Source organism: Antennarius striatus, chromosome 12 (genome assembly GCF_040054535.1).
Source record: "Antennarius striatus isolate MH-2024 chromosome 12, ASM4005453v1, whole genome shotgun sequence".
NCBI lineage: Eukaryota > Metazoa > Chordata > Actinopteri > Lophiiformes > Antennariidae > Antennarius > Antennarius striatus.
The window spans coordinates 1550483-1573540 of NC_090787.1; the positions used below are offsets into that span (position 1 = coordinate 1550483).

Here is a 23058-nt window from a genome sequence, read left to right on the forward strand (position 1 = left end):
GTCTCTGTGTGTGCGTGAGCGAGAGAGTGGGAAAGAAAAGAATACCAACCTCCTCTCAGCCACACAGAAATGGATTTTCACAGTAGTACAGTTTACATAGGATTCATTTTAAGTGACCTTTCCGCTGAGACCAGACAGAGAGGAGAAGCTCCTGGGGGATGTTTGTGAGGTCTGTTAATGAAAAACGAGTCCCTGACCGTCAATGAGTCACACAACCAGGAAGGATGATGTTACTTAACACACTTGCGTTATGTCTCAAATCATCCTTTTATTCACGCCTCTCAGGTGAAGTCTTCATTTCCTGCTGTCATCCATTCATCAGCTCCCATCAGCTGATCCCATCCAGAGTAAAGCATCACTGTTGTCTAAATCGCGTTTGCTGCTGTCTTTGTGAACAAGGCTTGCTCTGCATGTCTGATTCATTCATACCACCAATCCGTCTTCTCAACCTCATAACTTCAGCAGAGTCATCAGCCGCCACCACCACTACAATTATAGACGGGATTTCATTGGTGCTGAGGACAGATGGCCCTCAGTCACAATATCCTTCCAGAGTTGAAGCTCCAAACACTTGCCAAAGTAAAAGTTTGAGTGTAATTAATGCAACACGGTCAAAAAAAAAATCCACTTCCATGAATCTTCTGAAGCCCATTCCCATCAATAAATAATAACATTTATCAATTATGTTTAACTTTTCACGAAACCGCCAATTTAAACCAAATGGGAGCAATACTGAGATTGTGCTTGTATGGAGGTAATTTCCTGATCTAACTAAACGCATGCATGTTGTACCGATTCCCCACCGCTCACTAACAAACACAGTGTGCTGCAAATGCAAAACACCCCCAACAAGCTCATGAATTCAGCTTCACAAATGCAAAACATATTCAACACTCATAACAAATCTCTTAAATGACAACCTTCAGATGCAATTTAAACCCAAATGATCATGTGACCTGTGGTGTAGTCTCTCTGTTGGGATGCTGTTCAGGAGGTCCAAAAAACGTGGCACATTTAAAGTATTTAAAGTATGACCACAATGGTATTTCTACTGTATTTCTACTTGTATTTTTTTTTGAATGAAATGCGTGTTTATGGTGTTTTACATTTGTATGGACATTGTGTTTCTCAGAGAATTATAGGGAATTTGTAAAACATGTTTTGCTTGTTTGTTTAATTTGGGGTGGAAATTAGCTCCATACGTTGGTGAGGACAGTAACATTCTGATGTAATATCCACAAATGATTTTTTTGTTGTTGTTATAGATACAAAACTCTTCTTCTTCTTCTCCTTTGGGCTTTTCCCTTCAGGGGTCTCCACAGCGAACCAGTGTCCTCCATCTAACCCTGTCTTCTCATCCTCTTCTCTCACACCAACTACCTTCATGTCCTCTTTCACTACATCCATAAACCTCCTCTTTGGTCTTCCTCTAGGCCTCCTGCCTGGCAGTTCAGAACTCAGAATCCTTCTACCAATATATTCACTATCTCTCCTCTGGACATGTCCAAACCATCACAGTCTGGCCTCTCTGACTTTATCTCCAGAACCTCTAACGTGTGCTGTCCCTCTGATGTACTCATTCCTGATCATATCAATCCTATGCATTGTTATAGATACAAAACACTGAACTCTAATTCACATTTTCTAAAAATGTGGAATTGCTGTTGAATTTATGAATCAGTGAGGCTCAATCTTGGCCAGTATTAGGTTTGACATCCCTTTTTTAACTGAAGTAGACTAATGGAGCGACAAAAGGGAAATTAGCTGATCCTGATCTGAGTGCCTAAAAGACATTCTCTCTACATGAGAGCAAAAAAAAAAAAGTTTTGATAAACACAAGTTCAATCATGTGATTCTGCTGGTTCTCACCATCTGGGCTGTCCTCACAACTCTGGTTGAAGTTTTCGTATGAGTCCCAGCGGATGAGAGATTCTTGGGTGTTGTAGTCCACAGACACGCTCGGCCCGTTTTCCAGGTGGTCCACACCTTGACCAGGAGTACCAAGAAACAGAGCAGAAAACGTGAATGTCTTTGAATCAGACATGAGCAGAAGACAAGAGGATGAGCTTCAAAGCTAAACGAACGGGTCAGTGATGCGTGTTGAAGCTTCAAAGTATTAACTTACAGCAACAGCTGACCTGCTCCAGAGGAGCAGATTAAAAACTGATATTAACAATGTTGTACTTTCATTATATTTTTGATGATATTCACTTTGGATGAAATAGAGTCTCAGATGAGGGAACACATCTGAGAATCTATTAAATTAAATTATAGTCATCTAAAAATTATATTTCCTTCATTTGATTTGAGGGTTTTTTGGGAACCCCACATCTCCCTCTTTGTCCCCAAACATCAACTTCTTTGCTTCCTTACTACATAATAACATTAGTTATGAGGGTTAAATATGCGGAAGCAGCTCTAGTGAACCAATAACATGAACGCATTGATTCTTACCATGAATTTTCTCTGGTCCAAAAGAGAAAATAAATTCCACTTTGCCATACTCTGGGAACCTGTCATCTGCACAGAGGGAAAAACACGGGAATCAGGGAGTCAGGGTCTTTATTAATTGTTAAAATGTCCTTAATCAACCATCAAGATATCATTAAACAGGTAAATAGGCCAAAAAATATTGAATACCATAGTGCAACACAGAAGTTCAGATTTATTTATCTTTTGTCTTACCCTTGAATGTCTCATCGAGTTCGTCTTTCCCAAAGACGATTCCCAGGTCATGAACAGCACAGGTGTGGAACTGCACCCGGAATATCACATCCCGACAGGGGCTGTGGTAGCGCTTGTGGTAGCACTTGAGCTGGGGCAAAAGAGTCGGAACACTTTCAACTAAAGGTTACGTCTTGTCCAAGTTAGGACGTATCGAGAAACAGATGAATCACATTTTCATTTTCTCCTGAACAAGACCCTTTTTGATATTATGGAAAATAACAAAAGGCTAATTAAAAGTAAAATACACAGGAATGTACAACTGAGTGACTGGAATTTCAAGGTAATAAGACAAATAGAGTAAAAGAAATGTTCGGAAGGAGATGCTGAAATCCCTAAATCCTGTTTTTTGGAATCAGAGTTCCACCGTTTTTTTTGTGTTGCTCTCCAAACAGATGAAAAAATGAAGCAAGCTCATCGCTGAACTCTAACCATAAGCCTAAAAAAACAATTTTTATGAAACATTCCAACATGATCTTATGCCAGATCTTCATCTAGACACCATTCAACATCTCCGGTGAGGTATAGCTTCTTCACTAACATCGACTATCCAAACTGTTTCTCCCAGAGCAAACAGCTTGCAGAGCAACACTAAAACCACAAACCGGAAAATCTTTTTCTCTCCCTCCTGCTGGGTCCTGATGGGTTGCCCGGACCTGTTAGCTTTTTACAAGGATCTCACATTTACAGGTACTGCAGAGGATATTTACTCTCAACCTGGTCAGCTCACAAATAGTGGCTATAAAAAAATAATAAAAACAGAGAAACATTCTCCTGTTACAATAATATCAAAACCATTTCTAAGGTTTTATTTTTTTTAATACAAGTTATAAACAAAGCAGATCTTTGTTTCTGTACTTCCGTTATGCATCAGCAGCAGACTCACTATGAGCCCTGGACAATGCTGTTCTAATTACATGTTACGTGACAGAATATCACGTAACATATGCACATGTAAATCACATGATCAGGACACATCACAGCTTACTTCTGCCAACAGGTGGCGCGTTGACTGTGAGCCAAATCAGAACGTGAGACCAGGAGTCAAATCTGAGGCTGTCATTGGTCAGTGCTGATTTGAATTAATTGCAAAAACATCGTCTTTCATGGGGAAAAACCACAATTTGATGAAATGCCAGCGCTCGTGGCTGTGCTGTAAAAAAAAAAAAATTGATCTGAACAAATGTGATAATGATTCAGATGCGTTGAAGCGCAGCACCTGTTGATGGCAAGAAATACACTAAAATGACATAATAAATTTCAAATTTTTTAAAAATTATTTTAAAGTATTTTAAGTAATGATTGGAGTCTTGTGGTAGGTTTACTAGTGAAACCATCCATCAGTACAATGCTTTCAGTTGGTGACTCAAAAAAAAATTCACAGTATCTACAAGGAACTTGAGACGGTGACAAATCTGTTCTTGTGTGGCACAAAGTTTCAGGAACCCGTATAAACATTTGTGTTAATTGAACAGGAGACTAAAAACTATTGTGTTGTCCCTGCTAAGATACTGCTCTCTTTTCTCCAGAGGAAGGGAACGAACAGTACTGATTTTCAAACAACAGTAATTCAAACCAATAAATGTAGGCCGACAGCTGAAAACAGCCAAAACCAACAGAATCAAAATCACTTCCTTCCATCTTTTTTCCTCATCCAACCATTCAGAAATTCATCATTTTTTTTAGCAATTATGTTGTCCACACTGCAATTACACTGCAGTAGTGAGAGGCAGTCGTACTTGTAATGCTGCTCCACTGATGTGTATCAGCACCACGGCTGAGACGATGATGTAGAATCCATTAGTCTGTCTTAAATAAAGAATGAGATATGAGCTCAGCACTGGGGGGCCAAAATAGAGCTCCTTACTTTAAGTGCTTGTTTGAAACAGTCCACACAGACAGCTTGAGCCCTGAGGACACCTGATGGACAACACTACAGTCCGACTGACAGCAAAGACAGAAACATGTGCTGCTCATCTGCTTGAACTGAAGAACAGTAAGACAGAAGTACGGCCATGTGGATCCTCCTTCAAACGGGACAAGAATGATTGCGTCATCAAAAAAAAAAAAAGTCTCATTAGAATTTAACGATATCCATCCGATGTCTCGCTTAACCAGCGTGCTTCCCAACCGCTGCTGGAAAGGAAGTGCACGGCCATTTTTACGTCATAGTTTCCAGTAAACATATTGTGTGCTAATGAGGGCCTGTAAAGTGAGGTACGGGACCCCATCCAACAGTCTTCCCCCAAGATTTTATAGGTCTCTTTCTTTTGTGATTGAATGCTATAAAATGCCACAGTGCACACATTAAGTACACACACATTGTAGACCGAAAAAGCCAACAGGATTCCCTCATTACTAATAAACAAGAAAAAAAATCTGAGCATCCTCTGCAGCTGCAGCTGTTCTTATTGGTGCCCAGTGATCATTTAACACTATTTATTTCTCTTTCGACTCTGGCAGACAAATTACTTTGGAAAAGGTAATCTGAATACAAGTTTTGTCTGGTGTTGCCTTCACACACACACAAACATTTTTTTGTTTCTTACCAGGATGTCACCTTTCAGGAGAAGACCGGGTTCAATGGTGATGCAGATGCTGGTCTGGCTGTCACCCTGGACGTTACTGAGAAAAGACAATTAATTTCCATCATCAGTGCTGTGGGAATAGCTCAGTCCATTTGAGCTCATCTTTTCTGCACATAACCATGACATACATGGTCTACCAACAATGACTTATTTGCTCAACACTGGTCACGAAAGGGCTGAACCGCAGATCAGTGCTGGGCTTATTTTGGGGATTAGTGTCTACACGGTTCTGGATGGAAGGGTGTGGAGTGTGAATAAGAATCATGTGAGAGGAAGTCAGGGGTGGCAGGAGAAGGATTATTGTTTCACACTTACTGGTTGCTGTGTGCTTGCAGTTAATATGTACGCTACTGGTGTGTTTATAGCATGACGCTATTGTGAGAAAAACTAAAAGGTGGCGGTAAAAATTGGGAAAATCCGGAGATAAATCCGGATAAACTTGATTCTGGGGGGGATCCAGGTAAGGGTCCTTTGGTAGAGGTAAGTTAGCACTTCTAATTTCTTACATTGTTGGTGGAGACAAACAACAGAACTAACCTACGCCAATTGTTTTGCTTTTTTTTTTGGCATATTAAGGGAAATTGCAGAAAACTAGAAGATTTCTTAAGGAATTGAAATTACTGTAGGATTTAACTTTTTTCCTTCATTGCCGGAGCACAAACAAAGTCAGCGATATTAGTTTCTTTCTACTCTTAACACTGAGGTTAAGTCATTAAACTGAGTCAAGTTGCAATTATGTTAAATAAGAATCCATACTCAATTTGCTGCCAACATCATCCCATGTATCTGCATGACAACAGAATTGAAGAGCAATAATCTGTGTTCCTACATGCACATGCACATCCCATCTGTGCATGTAGCACAACTTTAGCCTGTATACCTGCCTCACCCATCTGAAGGCAGTACCCCCCCCCCCCCCCACCACCTTCCTCCTCTGTAATCTTCCTTCTCCCCAAAACAACAGCAGCAAAGCATAGAATCCATTATTTCCTGTCTGGCCCTGGGAACCAGCGAGGTCCTCTTGCAAGAAAACCCTGCAGGCATCTGCACAGATGCCTGTCCGCCTGTTTCATTGGCTCTCTGGTCACAAATAATAGCGAAAGTGATTGCGGGATCTAAAGTATGGAAACGCGAGCCTGCAGCTGGGGAGGCTAGCTAAATACAATGATTTGAGGCAAGTAGAGAGTGTAAACTGGCGAGGCGGATGATGTATGTGTATGAGAGCAGGGGAGTTAGGGGAAAAGGCTATAAAGGAAAATTAGGGGTTTTATGATTGAGCCATTAGGAGAGAGCTATCCCTGGAATCTTGTAAAAGTATTCGAGTATGAGTATGTTTTAAGACTTACTAGATCCCAGATGTGTACACAGGCTGCATGGCCTGATAGATTTTGAGAAAAGGACGACAACCTAGAAAGTAAGAATTCAGAAAGTTGTCAATAATGTGGGAAAATGTCGATGCGAGAACCTACAAGTGTGTGCATAACACTGACCTCCCTTTGACTCAAAGTTGGGGATACCGTGCATGATGACATGGTGAAGGAACAGGGGTTTGTTGTTGATCTTGATGTTACCAGAGAGCAGGCCACTGAAGTACTCCACGTATCTGGTGAAGATGAAGATGGAGAAGAGGATGATGTGAACAACACATATCATCATCTTCTTCAGTGGATTAAGAAGCATCACTTGACTTTGTAGTGATGTGATGGTGACTACATAATGACTTCAATACTTTAAAGAAATATTGGGTTGTGTAGCTTTAAGACTTTAAAGCTACACAACCCAATATTTTCTGCATTAACAGTGAGTCAAATAGTAACTTGTAATAAAAAATTTTAAAAAAAGAAAGAAAGAAAGAAAGAAGAAAAAAAGACTAAAGCCTTTTAGCCTCTTTTGAATCATTGTTTTGTTGTTCCGGTCCACTGACTTCACCCCCATCACTAAAGCTCCAGCTGCTTTCAGTAAAACTGCTAGCAACTGGCTGGTGAACAAAGTGAATCATTTAGCAGCTGAAGCGTCACATATTTTACCTTAGGAGTTGGTAGGGAGCAGCCAGAGGAGATGGGAATGAATAATGAAATCATTAAATCAGTTCTGGGGTTTTTTTTTAGCTCAAAGAGCAACAAGGATTTCTTGTGGAACGGTTCACTTCTGAGTCAAACTGATGCTGTAAACAAGTTGGAGAGAGAAGGCTGACCTTTTCTGCGATGGCTGGCCCACAGGAAGTACTTTGTCCTCATAGAAGCGCTTCATGGCAAACCTGTCCAGAGCCTGGTCAGCGCTGCAAACCAACATGACAGTTTGGTTTTTCACATGAGGAGGGCAAAACAAGGGCTTCATTTTTTTCCCAAGCAGATGTCTTGTTACCACTAAATGCCACGACGGCAGCTTTATTGTTCAACGTTTAAAGAAGAAAGAAACTCAAAAACATTATGTTTTGTCAGAGTAGGTTTGACATTTGAAATAATGGGATGTGATTTTCATCATTTTCAGTACCGAAAAGGTGACTCAAATACAAATGACAGAATAGGATCATTTAGATGAAGCTGGTAAAATAAACTGGAAAATGATCAGGAAAAAATATAAAATGGAATTGATGTCTATAACTGTGATTATGTTATATAACATGAGGAGTGTGGACAGCACATATCTTAAGATACTTTAGGCTTCAGTATTTACATGACAGATTCTCCATTTCCCCCATCACAATAAAACCAAGGGTAACGTCTCTTCTAGATCTGGAATTCGGCCTCTGCTTTCATTTTCCAAGTCACTTCACGCCAGATTTAGATCATCTCATGAGGTAATTGGATTATGGAGAAATCCAATACTCTCAAAGGGAAAAGAAAGTGTTAGTTTTGCACTGGAAAATCAGTGTTTCCTTCAGCAACAACAGGGAGTCATGTGCTCTTCTGACTTGTTAAACAATTTTCATCTCCTTGTTTTTGTAACACAATGTTTGGGAATTAAAAAAAAAGCAGTGGGCGCCGAGTCTCATGATATGGTGACTTTGTTCAGATGAATCATTGCGTTCTGCTTATAATTACTACATCAAAGGCATCATTTCTTCATGTTCATCGTTCATCTGTTCATCACATCTGTCTGATTCTCAGATGTGGGTTTCACCATTATGGTGAATGATGCTGCGCCCTGTTCTCTTTCCACAGGAGTATCTTTGTATGACTTAGTCCATATTTTCTCAGGACATACTGCTGCTGAATCCTCCTAGTGTATGTATGGGGTAGGTTTATCCACCTACCTTGCAGATATGTTGCTGTAATGCATATAGGCCGCCACCACCACGCCAGTTCTTCCTCGGTTGCCCTGAAAGGACAACAAGCAACCCAACCAATCATTTTGTCTGATTATTCTGTCACATCAACATGTCAAAAAAAGCTTGCCAGCATCTCCAACAGCTCATACACCCGAAAAAACTTTCAATTCTCATTCAGAGCACTCAGGAACATTTAAACCTGTACCTTTGGTAGCATTTGGTCTGGACAAGAAGTCACATTAAACATTACCACTGGGGTCTGCTCTGAACCACCCCCCCAATCTGCAGGACATTTACAAAGGTGCTGCAGATTCAAGGCCGGGATGATACACTGCAGTTTGCATTTGCAAGAACTTTATAATAAGCACTGCTAAAAAAAAAAAAGTCCAAATATGTAAGCATTGATGGTGTTACTTTCACAACTGCTCCTGAAATCAGATGCTTTGCTCTTATTATTAACCAGCAGCTTCATGAGAAATCTCTGTGGTCAGACTGGCTGATCAACAGATGGCTCAATCACTCCTTGTATTGTATAATACTGACCATTAAACATCTAATATGAAGACCACAAGGTGACTCATGATATAAACATGTAAGAACACTATTATGATATATTCTGACCAGTTCTATGGCCGTTTCATGTTCATTATATCCATTAATTGAGTTTCCTCTCTAGTTAACAGGCTGCTCTGGGTTTTCCCATGAGACAGCTGTACTGAGATTGGCAGTCAAAATTTAAAGAAGGGAATTGCAATTTTTATTGCATTGTCATGAATGGACTACAGGACCAGTATCTTTATTGCATCTTTTTCGCAAGTTTAGTAACTTCTACATGTTTTCACGCAGCCCATTTGAAAAACAAGAAAATCTTACAGGAAAATTTAACAGGAAAATTTGACCACAACTAAGTGGACTTGAAAGACCACCTTACAATAATGATATGGATCTCAGTATATATGTGACATTAGCCTTCAATGAGCTAAGTTCAAGCATGTTAATATCAACACAAACCAGTCTTATGTTACATCCATCTATCTTCAAAACAAGCATCAGGTCGGAGGATAAGTGTGTTCCACATCATAAATATCGCGGCCTCTTAAACAACCCTGTGGAAACAACTTGTTCACATGAAACCCAACACGGCCTGCTTCCTTAGTGACCACCACGAGCCCACACTCGTCACCAGCATTACTCAACTTGCAAAAAAATAACAGCAGTTGCCATGGCAGCCGACTTGTTTGTAACCTCCCTGTGGGAACTTCTTGGAAGGAGGAACAGAGGTTTGGGTTCCAATGTTTAATTCCTAAGTAGCAAAATACAATTTGAAACACTGTGGGGTTAACATGAAAATGATTAGGTATTGCATTCTGGACTTGGGTCTTGTAGTTTCATTCGGATGTATTTTTTATGGCAAACTTGGGAACCAAATGAGAGCGGTTTGCCACAAGGGTATTATGTGTTGCAACTAAGTTTAGGCAATGACAGGAAAAGAGTGGTTGATTCAATTTTTATGGTATTGTTAAGAGTAAAAGGGTAAAGAATCTATCATGAATGACACGCCTGATCCCATAATTTGTGTTTTATGAACCCTTGTCCAGCGATAGCAAAGCTAAACCAGCAACAATGGTACAACATCTCCCTTACAAAAGCTCTGGAGGAAGAAAAACATCCCTACAGACACAAAACACATCTGCAGCCACCGACTCCAGAGAGGAGCCTGAGAGCGCCCTCTACTGTCCAGATGACCTGGTTCTATTCTCAAAGCATCCTGGCTTCACTCAGTCTCACCTTATTGTGGATGACAACAACATTGTGGCTGTCTGCGCTCAACCAGGTGTCCATGGCCTTGCAGATACTACATATTTTGTCCAGGGCAGGAGCGTGGTGGTCAGGCCAGCCAAAATCCAACACCTGGGAGAAGAGGAAGGCTTTTGGTCAGACTGAGACGAGACCAGATGAAATGAGAGGACAGCAGAGGTGCAACATTTACCTTCGGATTAAGTTGGTTGATGTCATAACGTTTCCCACTGAGGTTGAAGAGCTTATTGAGACAAAAGAAAAAACAGCGTGATTAAACACCTTTGTATGTACAATAATGCAACAAAGGTGTTGGCTGAAACTGTCCAGACAAGGAGCAAATGGTGGTAGAAACCCAATGTTGTTGGGAAAACAGTCATACAAATGACCTCCCATGCATGTGAGGTGTGAACACAGAAAGATTATCAATTTTGTTGTTATTTAAACCCCTCGCCTTCCCGTAAAGAAGGCAACCTTTGAGGGAGAGGGTTGGGATTTCGCAAACTAAAGGGATATGCTAGCAGCAACTACAAATTTTAGAACAAAAAATCTTCTATCTCTGTTTTCAATTTGGGAAAAGTGAACTAAAGCTTTCAGACAATTTGAATGATTATTACTCCTTATTCCCAACAAAGTGAAGAGTAAACAGACAGTAGGCGCAGTTTTGACTGAGGGATCAGCTGATGATCGGCTGATCTGAGCAGGTCTTGAACGCATTCTGCTTCATTTAATCAGAGAGGTAATCTCTACATTCTTGCTAGAATCAGCCGTACCAGATAGTTGTGGCCGTGTTTGGAACGCAGCATGGAGGCAACCTCCCGCAGGTTTGCAGCGTAGCTCTGCTCTTCCACACTGCTGGGGAAGGAGACGGAGATGATCCTCTCAGTGATGTAGATCAGGTCCAGCTCATAGTTTTCCTCCAATGCCTGCAGCAGACTCACGCTCCTGTTGGACAAACAGATTTCTACCTCTCAGTGTGGTTTATTTGAACAATTTTGCACTGAACAAAAGCATAGAATGGTAATAATACCCAGAGGTAATTTGATTCATACTTCTACTTTATGTGCTTGTGTTCGATAATTTGACCAGTGTTGTAGTTCAAGCATTTATCCTAGTGAAGACTGCAGTGGCTTTTCGGACAAAAAGCTGTTTTTCATATTAGCAGCTTACTCAGAGTCTCTTATAAAGTATGATTATTTCAAATCATCGCAATAAAACATCATTTTCCAGATGTTTTCTTGTGGAAATGTAACAATGACTAGATGTAATAACCCTCAGCAGTGCACAAACAATACAAAAAACACATCTGTTCAGTCGCTCTATTCCAGTCCCCACGCTACAAAATGTTATGCATAAAATAGGGATGCCTTCAGGCCAATGAGAGCAGTTGGTCTACAAAATCCTTCACTTGCTGTTGCATTAAAATTTCATTCTCCTGATCTGTGTCCCATCCCTTTAACAAACTTACTGGAAAAAGTGTTAACTTTAAAATGAAAGTAATGTTAAAGAAAATGGAAAAGGAACATTCCACCATCCCTCCCACACTTTGTCCATATCCCCAGCAAAACACTATCCCAAAGTCAAACTTAAAGGCCACTGACATTAACTTTTTTGGGAATCCCTGCAGTAGTTATGGCATAATCCTGCTTAGAAACCAATCAACAAACAAATGGATAAAAGAAACACATCCTCCTCCTCTGAGGTAATGATTACTGCATGATTCCTCCCTATGATTTAATGTGTTGTTCACTGGGATCCAATACAACATGTTTATGCAGCGTTACAACAGGACTTCAGGTTGGTTTGTGGTTCAGGCGCTGAAGCAGTCATACAGTTCTCATCAGACTCATCAGAAAGTCAGCGGTTTACGGCTCAGCACATGCGGTCCCTAAGGCTGAAAGATAATATTTAAGAGTAGACTTAATACATTCGTCTTTGGCAAAGCAAATAATTAGGATCAACATCTGATAAGCTGCTATAGGCATAGACTGCTGGGGGTATTTTTCTCTCTCCGGTTAAAGTGAGTTATATCAATTACTTTTTTTATTTCCTGTTCTTTCCTTGTCTTACTTTGGGTAGAAGTTTGCTTAGCTATTAATTATAAATAACTTTTAAGACAGTTTGATTTCTTTCTTGGCTTTTTTTAAATTTATTTTTTAGCTCCAATCATTCAAAACGTACTGAACCAATTTATATAAAACTGTATGGACCAGTGGAACAAGGCTGAACAAAATCTTGTTGCAGTGCTGGATATGAATTTTTCAGCAATGTTTGTATATTTTTTTCTAATGCCTCAGGAAATAATGTGTGTGTGCAGCAAGGTGCAGATCCAGACGATAATCCACATCTGCTTATGTACGTGCAGAGATCTTTATTTAGCCGCTGTAGGATAAGAATTGGACGAATGTTTCCAAGAGTATGCTCTCAACTGAGAACCACTATGGACCGCTTTCGCCTTGTTGAGAAATCTAATGAGACATTTTTATTCTTAATGGTTCAATCAGATCTCTTCATATGAAAGGAGTAAGAGTAAGACTGTGAGATGAAGAGGTTAAAAGAGAGGTGTTCAGCCCCTCAGCGTCCAGACTGAGGCATATTTCCCATATTTGTCAGCTGTGAGTACCCCCAGAGGAAATTGCTCATATGTCTGGAGAGAAGATCTGCCTCTCCAGGTTCTCTGTAAATACTGCAACCTGCTCTATACTGTACATCTGGACCCACTCAGAATCTGCTTACTGGAAATTATCCATCGGCAGCAACAGAGGAGAAACTGATCTGTCACATATGTCTTTGATAATGCGTCACACCAAACATTTTATTCTGAAATTTCTTTAATTTTAGGGAAAAAAACATGTTTTGCTTTGACCAGTTCTCCAACCTGAGCATCACTCTTGTCTTCTTCTCTCTCTCTCCTCCATTGCATCTCCATCTCCCATCTCATTCTCTTCTTATTTCCCTCCCAGTCTCTGCATTTAGCCTGCGGGTGCAGTCTGGGCCAATATAGCCCAGTGGTTTGGTCTCATTCCAGGATCTACCAGCATGTGTTGACCAGCCGACTGCCAGCCCGCCTCTCATCAGTTTGAGGAGATTGAGCGATTGCTCTTTTTCTACATGTGGTGTTTTTGACAAATGACGCATTATCTCCACACGCTCAATTTGAGCACTGCAGTGATCTCATTTGTGCAGCACCAGCTGTGAGGTGGGAATGTTTATCAGGAAACCTGAGACATTAGGCTGCGAGAGATCTCAGCAGATATTTCTTAATAAAAATGAACCACCAGGACTTGAGTCTCTTCTATATAAAACACTCACATTTTGATGGGAGTGTTTTATATAGAACTTGATCCGTATATTCATTCATTCATTCATTTTCCAAATCCGCTTAATCCGCTAACGCAGGTCGCGGGGTAGCCAGTGCCTATCCTGGCAGTCTCAGGGCGTGAGGCGGGGGACACTCCCGGCACGACGCCAGTGCACCGCGGAGCCACATAGAAACAAACAAATCATTCACACACACACTCACACCTACGGTCAATTTGGGACCGTATATATATATACATTATATATAATGTATATATATATATATACATTATATATACAATATATATATAAAATGTGTGTGTGTGTGTGTGTGTGTGTGTGTGTGTGTGTGTGTGTGTGTGTGTGTATATATATATATATATATAAATATAAATATAAATATATATATATATATATATATATAATAGATAGATAGATAATATTAAAACTCTTCTAGCGCTGGTTTATTTTTAATCTCTGTATTCCTATCATTCCAGCCTTGTCCACCTCCCTCCTAACCCTGCAATCAAATTCATTTCCTTCACTTGTGTTGCCTCAGTCAGCTGTAGCTCATCTCTCAATCAGTCTCCAACCTACATATACGCTGACTGGCAGCCAGTCCTGCTTCTATGCCTGATTCCTCAGCACTGAGTCTGGCTGTTGCTTGTTCTGACTTTTTTGCCTGTTTGGGCTGGTTACCTGGTATTCAATTTCTGCTTTTGAAATGAATATAGATTTTTATTTTACTCTCCTGTTGTGCTTTTGGGTTCTGCTGTCAGTTTTGTCGGACGCCTGACATGAGCACATAAATGGGAGTGGTTTTCATTTTCATTTCAAGTAGAATTTTCTTCCTCTAAAATTTCACATTGAAATAGCGTTCAGCCTGAAGCATCTTGAGAAAATAAAGAAGCTTCATCTATAGTGCAAACTTGAACCTTAAAAAGCAGTGAATTTCCATGAAATGAACCTGCATATTGTACAAATTGAAACAATGGGGTGGATCAAAGTGGCTATCCTACACCTGTCAATTTGTAATATACTTCATTTGCATTAAATGAACCCCACATAAAATGTAATGAGACTGCACCACAAAGATCACCAACATAATAAACCCGAAACTCAAGCAGTTAATCCAATTTCAGATTGCCTGCATTCAAACTTTAACATGACATAAGTCATGTGACCTGTGGCTTTTCCTTTACAAGGGTGTAAATTGATTCAATCTTGGCCACATCCTCTGCATGTAGTGGTCTATCTGATGCTGAACTGTTGCCAGAGTCATTCATCAACTCTTTTACTTACTGAGTGATTGTCAAACTGTCACTTGGACCTTATACAGCGCTTCAACATGAACTGTTGTGGTGTCAAGTTTTACACTTTACACAACTGACAACATATGTCTCCCTAGAGACCAATGTAGGGGGGTCTGACACCAAATATCTTTGAGCTCCTTTCACCTCCAGAGCAATTAGCACCTACCGTAATTATATGAATATGAATGTCTGAAGCAACAAGAACATGAGACAGAGGAAGACATGAGCGTAGAAAGGGTGAAAAGAATGTAGACAAAGAAAAGAGATGAAGAAACACATGATAAAAGAGTAAAAATGAAGAGAAAAAGAGATGAAAAGATGAGAGAAAAGATTGATAGAGATGAAGAGAAAGAAGAACATGGAGAGGAGAAACTAGTACCTTGATGGTCGACGTCGGGACTCGACGCTCTTTGTAGATTTTGTTGAGCCCTGGAAAAGACAAAGATGAAATTCAACTCAACAGAACATTGAAGACTAGTTTCATTTCCATTTCAGTCAGCAGGGTATCTTCAACAAAGCAGAGCTCAGATTAGCTGTGAGGTGCCTCACTGCTAAAACCCGTGTCTGAACCCACTTGCTCCAAGGCTGTGATGTAGGAGACAGCTGTTTGCAGTACTTTGAATTAGTTTGAACTCTAAAAGAAACCCCGTACACATAATAATTCAGACTTTGGCTTTACTGTAAGCAAAAGAGCTTTCATGCACACAGCGATAGAATTTTTTTGGGTGCAGTGCCATGTGAGGGGGATGTCACACAGCACCCTCACAAATCAGAGTAGAGGAAGTGTGGTCGTAGGTGACTGACTGTGTTTGGCTCCACTAAACCTCGCTTGTCTCGCCTCCCCCTCAAAGCAGCTCAAGGAGAGGGTCAAAGGCCACATGGGCTCGTTCACTCCCATGGGTTTGGGTCACTTATACATGGGGAGGGGGGCTGTTATCCATCATCATCCATTATATCAGATTGGCCAGCTAAACAGAATCAGGGAACGGCGCTGGAGTTTCAGCCTACACAGTTCTCCTAATGCCCGACTGCCAGTATTTACATCAACAACAGCCTCTGGCATGTTTTCACGCGTGTGTCCTGTGTTGAAAGTTCCTGTGTTGTGTTATTGCTTGGGTTCTTGGGTTTTGACCCAATACTGTTGAAACTAGAGCTAGAATTCAGTATTCAAAGAATTCCATATAAGGTAATTCACTAATTTCTGAAGCGGTCTGACTTATCCAGATTTGCATATCTGTTGTGTTGTTGTTATTGTTACTAACGGGGCTTGTATAATATATTCCAAGTATATGGTATGTTGTTCATTTACTAGTGGTTTAATGCTCAGGCTTCAAACAAAAAGTTTAGAGTACTTAATGGTATATTAATTTTCAGACAGCATCAGTGACTGGCTGCATGTTGAGCCTAACTATCGGTTAATGCTAATAAAAATGATCAGCTACTATCATGTAAGAATCCAATATAAAACACTTAATAACATTAACTGTCAGTTGATGTATTTAAATTGACCATTAAAATAAATGTTTAATGTGGCCAGAGGGGTTTTGCTACTGCTTAGTCTGGCGCGTCACCCAGGACCTGTTTACGAAGGGAGACCCTAGCAGGATCATAAAGCCCCTGACAACATAGCTCCTGGGATCATTCGGGCACTCCAGAACTCCCCCACCACGATAAGGTGGCAGCTCTCGATAAGGTGGCAGCGAAACCCCTATGATGAGTATAATATCAAGGACCGTAACTTGCCCACGGTATGGCACAACCGGGGCCCCACCCTGGAGCCAGGCTCAGGGTTGGGGCTCATATGCAAGTGCCTCTGCCCAGAGGGCCCAGCAGTGCTCAGCCCGAAACGACTAGGTGGGCCCAATCTCCAGTGGACTCTCCATCCACCGAAGAAACCGTGGGGGACGGGTGCAGTGTGGATCGGGTGGCAGTCGTCAGCATGGGGCTTGACGACCCAATCCCCAGACAGAATGTCACCTCACTGGGGTGAAAGGAGCCAGAGCTTGGGTAAAGAGAGGAGCAGAGCTGTCAACCGATCACCACCTGGTGGTGAGCTGGATCTGCTAGCAGAGCAGTGGGCCAGACAGACTCAGCAGGCCCAAACATGTTTTGAGAGTCTGTTGGGAAAGTCTGGAAGAACCCTCTGTCAGTGAGGTCTTCAACTCCCACCTCCAGTAGAGCTTGTCCCAGATCCCTCAGGAGGCTGGGGACATTGAGTCAGAGTCGAACATGTTCTCCACCTCCATTGTCGAAGTGTCTGCTCAGAGTTGTGGTTGCAAGGTCTCTGGTGCCTGTAGCGGTGGTAACCCCCGGGATACCGTCAAGTAGGAGGAGTCCTACCAAATATTCCTGAATTGTGGGACTCCAGAGGCAGCTGACAGGTACAGGCAGGCCAGACATACTGCAGCTCGAGTAGTCGCGAAGGCAAAAACTTGGGTCTGGGAGTTCGGGGAGGCCATGGAGGAGGACTATCGGTCAGCCTCGAAGAAATTCTGGCAAACCATTCGGCTCCTCAGGAGGGGAAAGCGGTACACAGCCAATACTGTTTACAGTAGAGGCAGAGAGCTGCTGACCTCGACTGAGGATATTGTCGGGCGGTGGAAAGAATACTTTGAGGATCTCCTAAATCCCGCTACCATGTCTTACACAGAGGAAGCAGAGACTGAGGTCTCAGAGGTAGACTTGTTCATCACCCAAGCTAAAGTCACCGAGGTGGTTGCCAAACTCCTTGGTGGAAAAGCACCGGGGGTGGATGAGATTCGCCCTGAGTACCTCAAGTTTCTGGATGTGCGGGGACTGTCACAGTTGACACGTCTCTGTAACATCACATGGCAGTCGGGGACAGTACTTTTGGATTGACAGACCAGGGCGGTGGTCCCTCTTTTAAAAAAGGGGGACCGGAAGGTGTGTTCCAACTATAGCGGATCACATTTCTCAGCCTCCCGGGGAAAGTTTATTCCAGGTCACTGGAGAGGAGGATTAGACCGATAGTTGAACTACGGATTCAGGAAGAACAATGTGATTTTCATCCCAGTTGCGGAACATTGGACCAGTTCTACACTCTCCATCGAGTGTTCAAGGGTTCATGGGAGTTTGCCCAACCAGTCCACATGTGTTTTGTGGATCTGGAGAAGGCAGTCAACCGTGTCCCTCGTGGTATCTTGAGGGGAGTGCTTAGGGAGTATGGGTTCCGGGGCCCTTTTTTGAGGGCTGTCCGGTCCCTATATGACTGGAGCCAGAGCTTGGTTTGCATTGCCGGCAGTAATTCAGACCTGTTCCAGGTGCACGTTGGACTTTGGCAGGGCTGCCCTCTATATCCAGTTCTGTTCATGATCTTTATGGACAGAATTTCGAGGAGCAGCCAGGTTCTGGAGGGTGTCCGGTTTGGAGATCAAAGGATTTCCTCTCTGCTTTTTGCAGACGATGTTGTCCCGTTGGCCTCATCAAACCTGGACCTTCAGCGTGCACTGGGATGGTTTGCAGCTGAGTGTGACGCGAGTGGGATGAGTATCAACACCTCTAAATCCGAGGCCATGGTTCTCGACTGGAAAAGGGTGGTGTGCCCTCTTCAGGTCGATGGAGAGTTTTTGCCCCAAGTGGAGAAGTTTAAGTATCTTAGGGTCTTGTTCACGAGTGAGGGAAGAATGGAACGGGAGATTGACAGACGGATCAGTGCAGATTCCGCTGTGATGCGGTCGCTGTATAGGTCTGTCGTGGTGAAGAAGGAGCTGAGTCCCAAGGCGAAGCTCTCGATTTACCGGTCAACCTATGTTCCTACTCTCACCTATGGTCATAACCTTCGGGTCATGATCGAAAGAACAAGATCCCAGATACAAGCGGCGGAAATGAGTTTCCTCCATAGAGTGGCTGGGCGCACCCATGGAGATAGGGTGAGGAGCTCAGTCAATGGGGAGGAGCTCGGAGTCGAGCCGCTGCTTCTCTGCCTCGAGCGGAGCCAGCTGAGGTGGCTCGGGCATCTGTTTCGGATGCCTCCTGGACACCTCCCTGGGGAGGTGTTCCAGGCATGTCCTACTGGGAGGAGACCTCAAGGAAGACCTAGGACATGCTGGAGAGACTAGGTCTCTTGGCTGGCCTGGGAACGCCTCAGGATCCCCCCGGAGGAGCTGGGGAAGGTGTCTGGGGAGAGGGAAGTATGGGCATCCCTGCTGAGACTGTTGCCCCCGTGACCCGGCCCTGGATAAGCGGTTGAAAATGGATGGATGTGGCCAGAGGAGGAACATTGGTAAACCAGTCAAAATCGGATGAGTGAATTTTACTCTGCTGACTACAAGCTTCTCCTTCAGTTAATTAAATCGCTGCATCCAAAACCAACAAGGCAAATATGTTGAGGCATCTGCAGTCTTCTTGAAGCTTCACAGGAAACACTTTGAATTGTTGATGATAAGGTCATCTTGTCCAACTCCACTGTAACACTTGCACTGCAGGTGGTTACTTTTGAAAAAGATTGCAGTTTTAGGCTTAAAGATTTCTTAATTCTGAACAGTTCTGAAACAGCCTTATTTAAGCATGTTAAAATATTGCACTTAAAGGTTGTTGGGGTTTTTTCTACATTGCAAACCAGCAGGGTGGTATGAACAAATGCATTACAGGCAGAGATGCAGTGTGCTCTGCTTTTGTCTTTCCAAGCAAATCTACTCATTTTGAGTGAATTCTATGCCTGAGTATTTAAGAGTCAGCGATGCAAATCAGACGACAAAAGCAAATCCCACCACACCACCACCACCACTACCCCCCATTTTCTGCCTGTTTGGACTAAACGGTTCAGTATGTTGCAGGGATTGTGAAGTGCAGAGTTGCTCAAGGAGGACAGAGATGAATGAGTGAGAAAACAGGGTTTGGAGATAGAGGCAGAGCCTGAGAAAGCTTAAGGGTTATTGTGTGACGTGACGATACGGCTACATGAAGAAAGAAAAGGTCAAAATACTTTTAAAAAAATCTGTGGTGATCACAAATGCCCTCAAGCGTCAATAGTTGGATGCAGACATGTGTTTTGTGGTGTCCCAAGTTCATTCAGCGTGCTAGCAAGTCCCTTAGGTAGAGCACTGAGGAGACGGTGATTGTGTTGTGCAGCGAATAGTTCTTTCATAGCTCTAGTATCAACTTTACATATTATGAAGCACAGTATTTAAGTCAAACAGCAACCATACAAGTATATGACAAAAATGGTGTGACATGTATTTAATAATACTGTATCTTCTCGAAGTGAACTTCTATGAATGGAAGCTACTGTGCAGTAGATTTATAGTCCATCATGAGCTGGTTGCTGGTCCGTTCTCTAATCACAGCTCATTGCAGAGTATCGCATGAAGCAACAACAATGACGTGACAACCTAAGTCACATTTCAGATCAAACAAGTTGACCAGGCCAGCAGAGAAATAATGAAGACATTTAAAGCCTGAACATCTCAATCCCTACCCTACGCGAACTTCTGTTACAGAGCAGAAGGAGGTGGAGGAGGAGGGAACTGGAGTGGGGGCGTCAGGCCTCCAGCATGCCTGTTTCCAGATGAAAACCATCTGTGGAGCTTGACTTTACAAGCAGGCCATTCAAATTTAAGCATCTGAGAAAGAGCAAAGGAAAGCGAGAGGGAGCACAGAAGATGCTGGGGGCTGGTTAACGTTTGGTGAAGGAGACCAGCAAAACTATTCCATTACAAAGAATCAAGCAATGACGACCGGATAAGTACATGCTGAAACACCCATGCTAGTTAAACCCATCCAACTGTCTCTCCAAATGCGGCTCCATCACATCCTACCTTCCTGAAAATATAACCAGTACTCCATCTCCATGCTCGACTCAGAGAGGAGAGCCTCCTCCTTATTGACCCTCCTCGATTCATCTCTGAAGAACTCACTCTGCCTCTCACTGCTCTCTATCCAGCAGTGAACTTTCTCAGTGACGCTTCTCCCTCTTCTCTGACAGCAGAGGAGAGAAGAGGAAGAAGAAAAAGAAGAGGTAGAAAAAAAAATCCAAGGGCTCTATTTTGAGCAGTAGCCTACAGCGGGCCACTGCATGCTCCAGACTCCCACCACAATGCTTCTTGTCTTGCCCTTCTGCCCACTGTGTGCTCTCTCCCTCTCTCTTTCCTTCTCTCTGTCTGTACATTGGCCACCCTCCCCCTCCTACTTGGCCTCCCATCATGTTATCTCCCCTCATATTCAGCTTTTCCCTCCCTTTCCCTTCCTTGAAATCTGTACGGATCTGGATTGCAAACATGAACCCTTTCCATCTCCTTGGGTAAATGTTTGGGGTCGGGTAAAAACAATTTACAATAAAATGTTGCTTTTTGCAGAGCATGTAATGAAAGAAGCATGACAAATATTTGTAGCTTCCTCTCTATTTCCTAGGTATGGGGTGAGGGCTAGGCTTTCCGTCACAAATAGTTAAGAGTTAAGATTCAGCAATCTCAAAGAAGTTGTTGTACCTTTTTAGAAATTGGATCTAAAACCAGTTTATTTAACACCATGGGGTCATACCAAAGTACTAACGGTGTTCGACATAGTAAGAGGCAGAGAAAAACAAATGCAACCAAAGAACATACAGTGAAGTGAGAGAGGCTTGTGTAGTCACAAGACAAATCTCTTGGAAGCTCTGAGGCGATGGGGCGCGGCCAAACATCGCCCAGACGTTACAGCGTAACCACACAGCAAATGCCCATGACCAGACAGTAGCAGCTGCACTCAGACATACAGTAAAGTCATGCTTGTATCCCCCAGTACATGCATAGTGCCAAGAATTACAATAACAGAGTTTCACGCTGTGAACGGTACTTAACATGCTGTGAAAATTGCAACCTGAGTGGCACAAACACAGACAGTACATCTGCAGACACGTATGCCCATTTATGGTTATTTTGGTCCTTATGGCTACTTATCTCAGGGTTGGACCTCTCACCTGGTTGGTTTCATTCATTCATTCATTGTCCATACCCCTTTTTCTGCTTGTGTGGGTCATGGGGTTGCTGGAGCCTATCCCAGTGGACTTATGGGCATGAGGCGGGGGAGATGCTCCGGACAAGTCGCATCGCAGTTACTTGATCCATCCTTTCCCCAACAGGTTGGAAGTTGAAGGATGTTTTTTCATTGACAAATACTTCAGCGAGTCCAATATAAACATGTGGACTACAATTTTTTACAAATGTTGACCTGTTTTAATCACAGAAGAGTCATACTTGACTATTACACTCAGTCAACAGGTGTAATTATTAATGTTCATTAGATTGGGTTTCTGGGTTGAGAAACAAAGTAGTGCTAGTGTGTACAAGCAGCATTTCAATTTGCATAGGAACAAATTTCAGTTTACAGTAGATAGACATGAAAAAAGCAGACTGTGAGTCAAAGATGACTTTTTCCTGTCTCTGCTATACCTTACCTGCATCGTTATATCTCATCCACACTGGATGACTTTCACACTTTACCCCCAGTACCCAAATTTAATGCTAGTGAAGAAAATGGCATTCCATATATCAAGAGGAGGATGAATATAGCTGTAATGCAGAAGAAAGATGTTAACCTGCAATTTTTCTATTTTAGATAATGTCAAACTTTTCTGGAATTCGAACCTTTCTAATGGAGCGTTGAACTGGTCACCAGGTTAAACTCCAACAAATTGCAAACATGAAATCAAACTGGTGCCGACAACTAGGATGTCAATGACAATGACGTGTTAATGGGTCGATTCAATTATCAATACTTAAACCCGTCAGTCAGTGTCAGAGTGGAACAGTCAAATTTTAACTTTTATCCCAAGTTTGGGAACATGTCTAAGATGTTGACCCATACCCCTTGATCACTTACATCATACCTACATTGTTTCCTGAAGCCAACTGTTGTCACTGTTCAAAAATTAATTAAAAAATAACTTAAGGCTGGGGTTGTATTCATCAGAAAAAGAAACTCTTGAAAATGACCCAACTCGGAAGATTTTTTAAGAACTCCCATTTTTAGTATGTTTTCACCAGCTCCAGGGTGAATGATAGTTTGCGCCCTTGCAACTTCTACAGACCATACATCAAAAATTTGACACTTTTGTCTGTTCCATTTC

The 23058-nt window shown here is 42.3% G+C and overlaps 1 protein-coding gene across 15 annotated transcripts in view; it reads right to left on the minus strand.

The window, feature by feature from the left end:
- Window positions 1–23058, minus strand: part of tns1b (tensin 1b) — a 133547-nt gene that overhangs the window by 30747 nt on the left and 79742 nt on the right. For 12 of the 15 annotated variants that reach the window (XM_068328726.1, XM_068328732.1, XM_068328728.1 and 9 more), the window contains 12 exons: window positions 15373–15422; window positions 11154–11325; window positions 10574–10624; window positions 10372–10494; window positions 8569–8633; window positions 7507–7590; window positions 6803–6915; window positions 6659–6719; window positions 5274–5349; window positions 2686–2815; window positions 2453–2520; window positions 1870–1990 (listed from right to left, as the gene is read on the minus strand). In XM_068328726.1, coding sequence (XP_068184827.1) covers window positions 1870–1990; window positions 2453–2520; window positions 2686–2815; window positions 5274–5349; window positions 6659–6719; window positions 6803–6915; window positions 7507–7590; window positions 8569–8633; window positions 10372–10494; window positions 10574–10624; window positions 11154–11325; window positions 15373–15422 — 1114 coding nt within the window. Of the gene's footprint in view, window positions 1–1869; window positions 1991–2452; window positions 2521–2685; window positions 2816–5273; window positions 5350–6658; window positions 6720–6802; window positions 6916–7506; window positions 7591–8568; window positions 8634–10371; window positions 10495–10573; window positions 10625–11153; window positions 11326–15372; window positions 15423–20770; window positions 20982–23058 lie in introns of those variants that run through there. The other 3 variants (XM_068328724.1, XM_068328738.1, XM_068328736.1) reach the window with 2 other exon arrangements.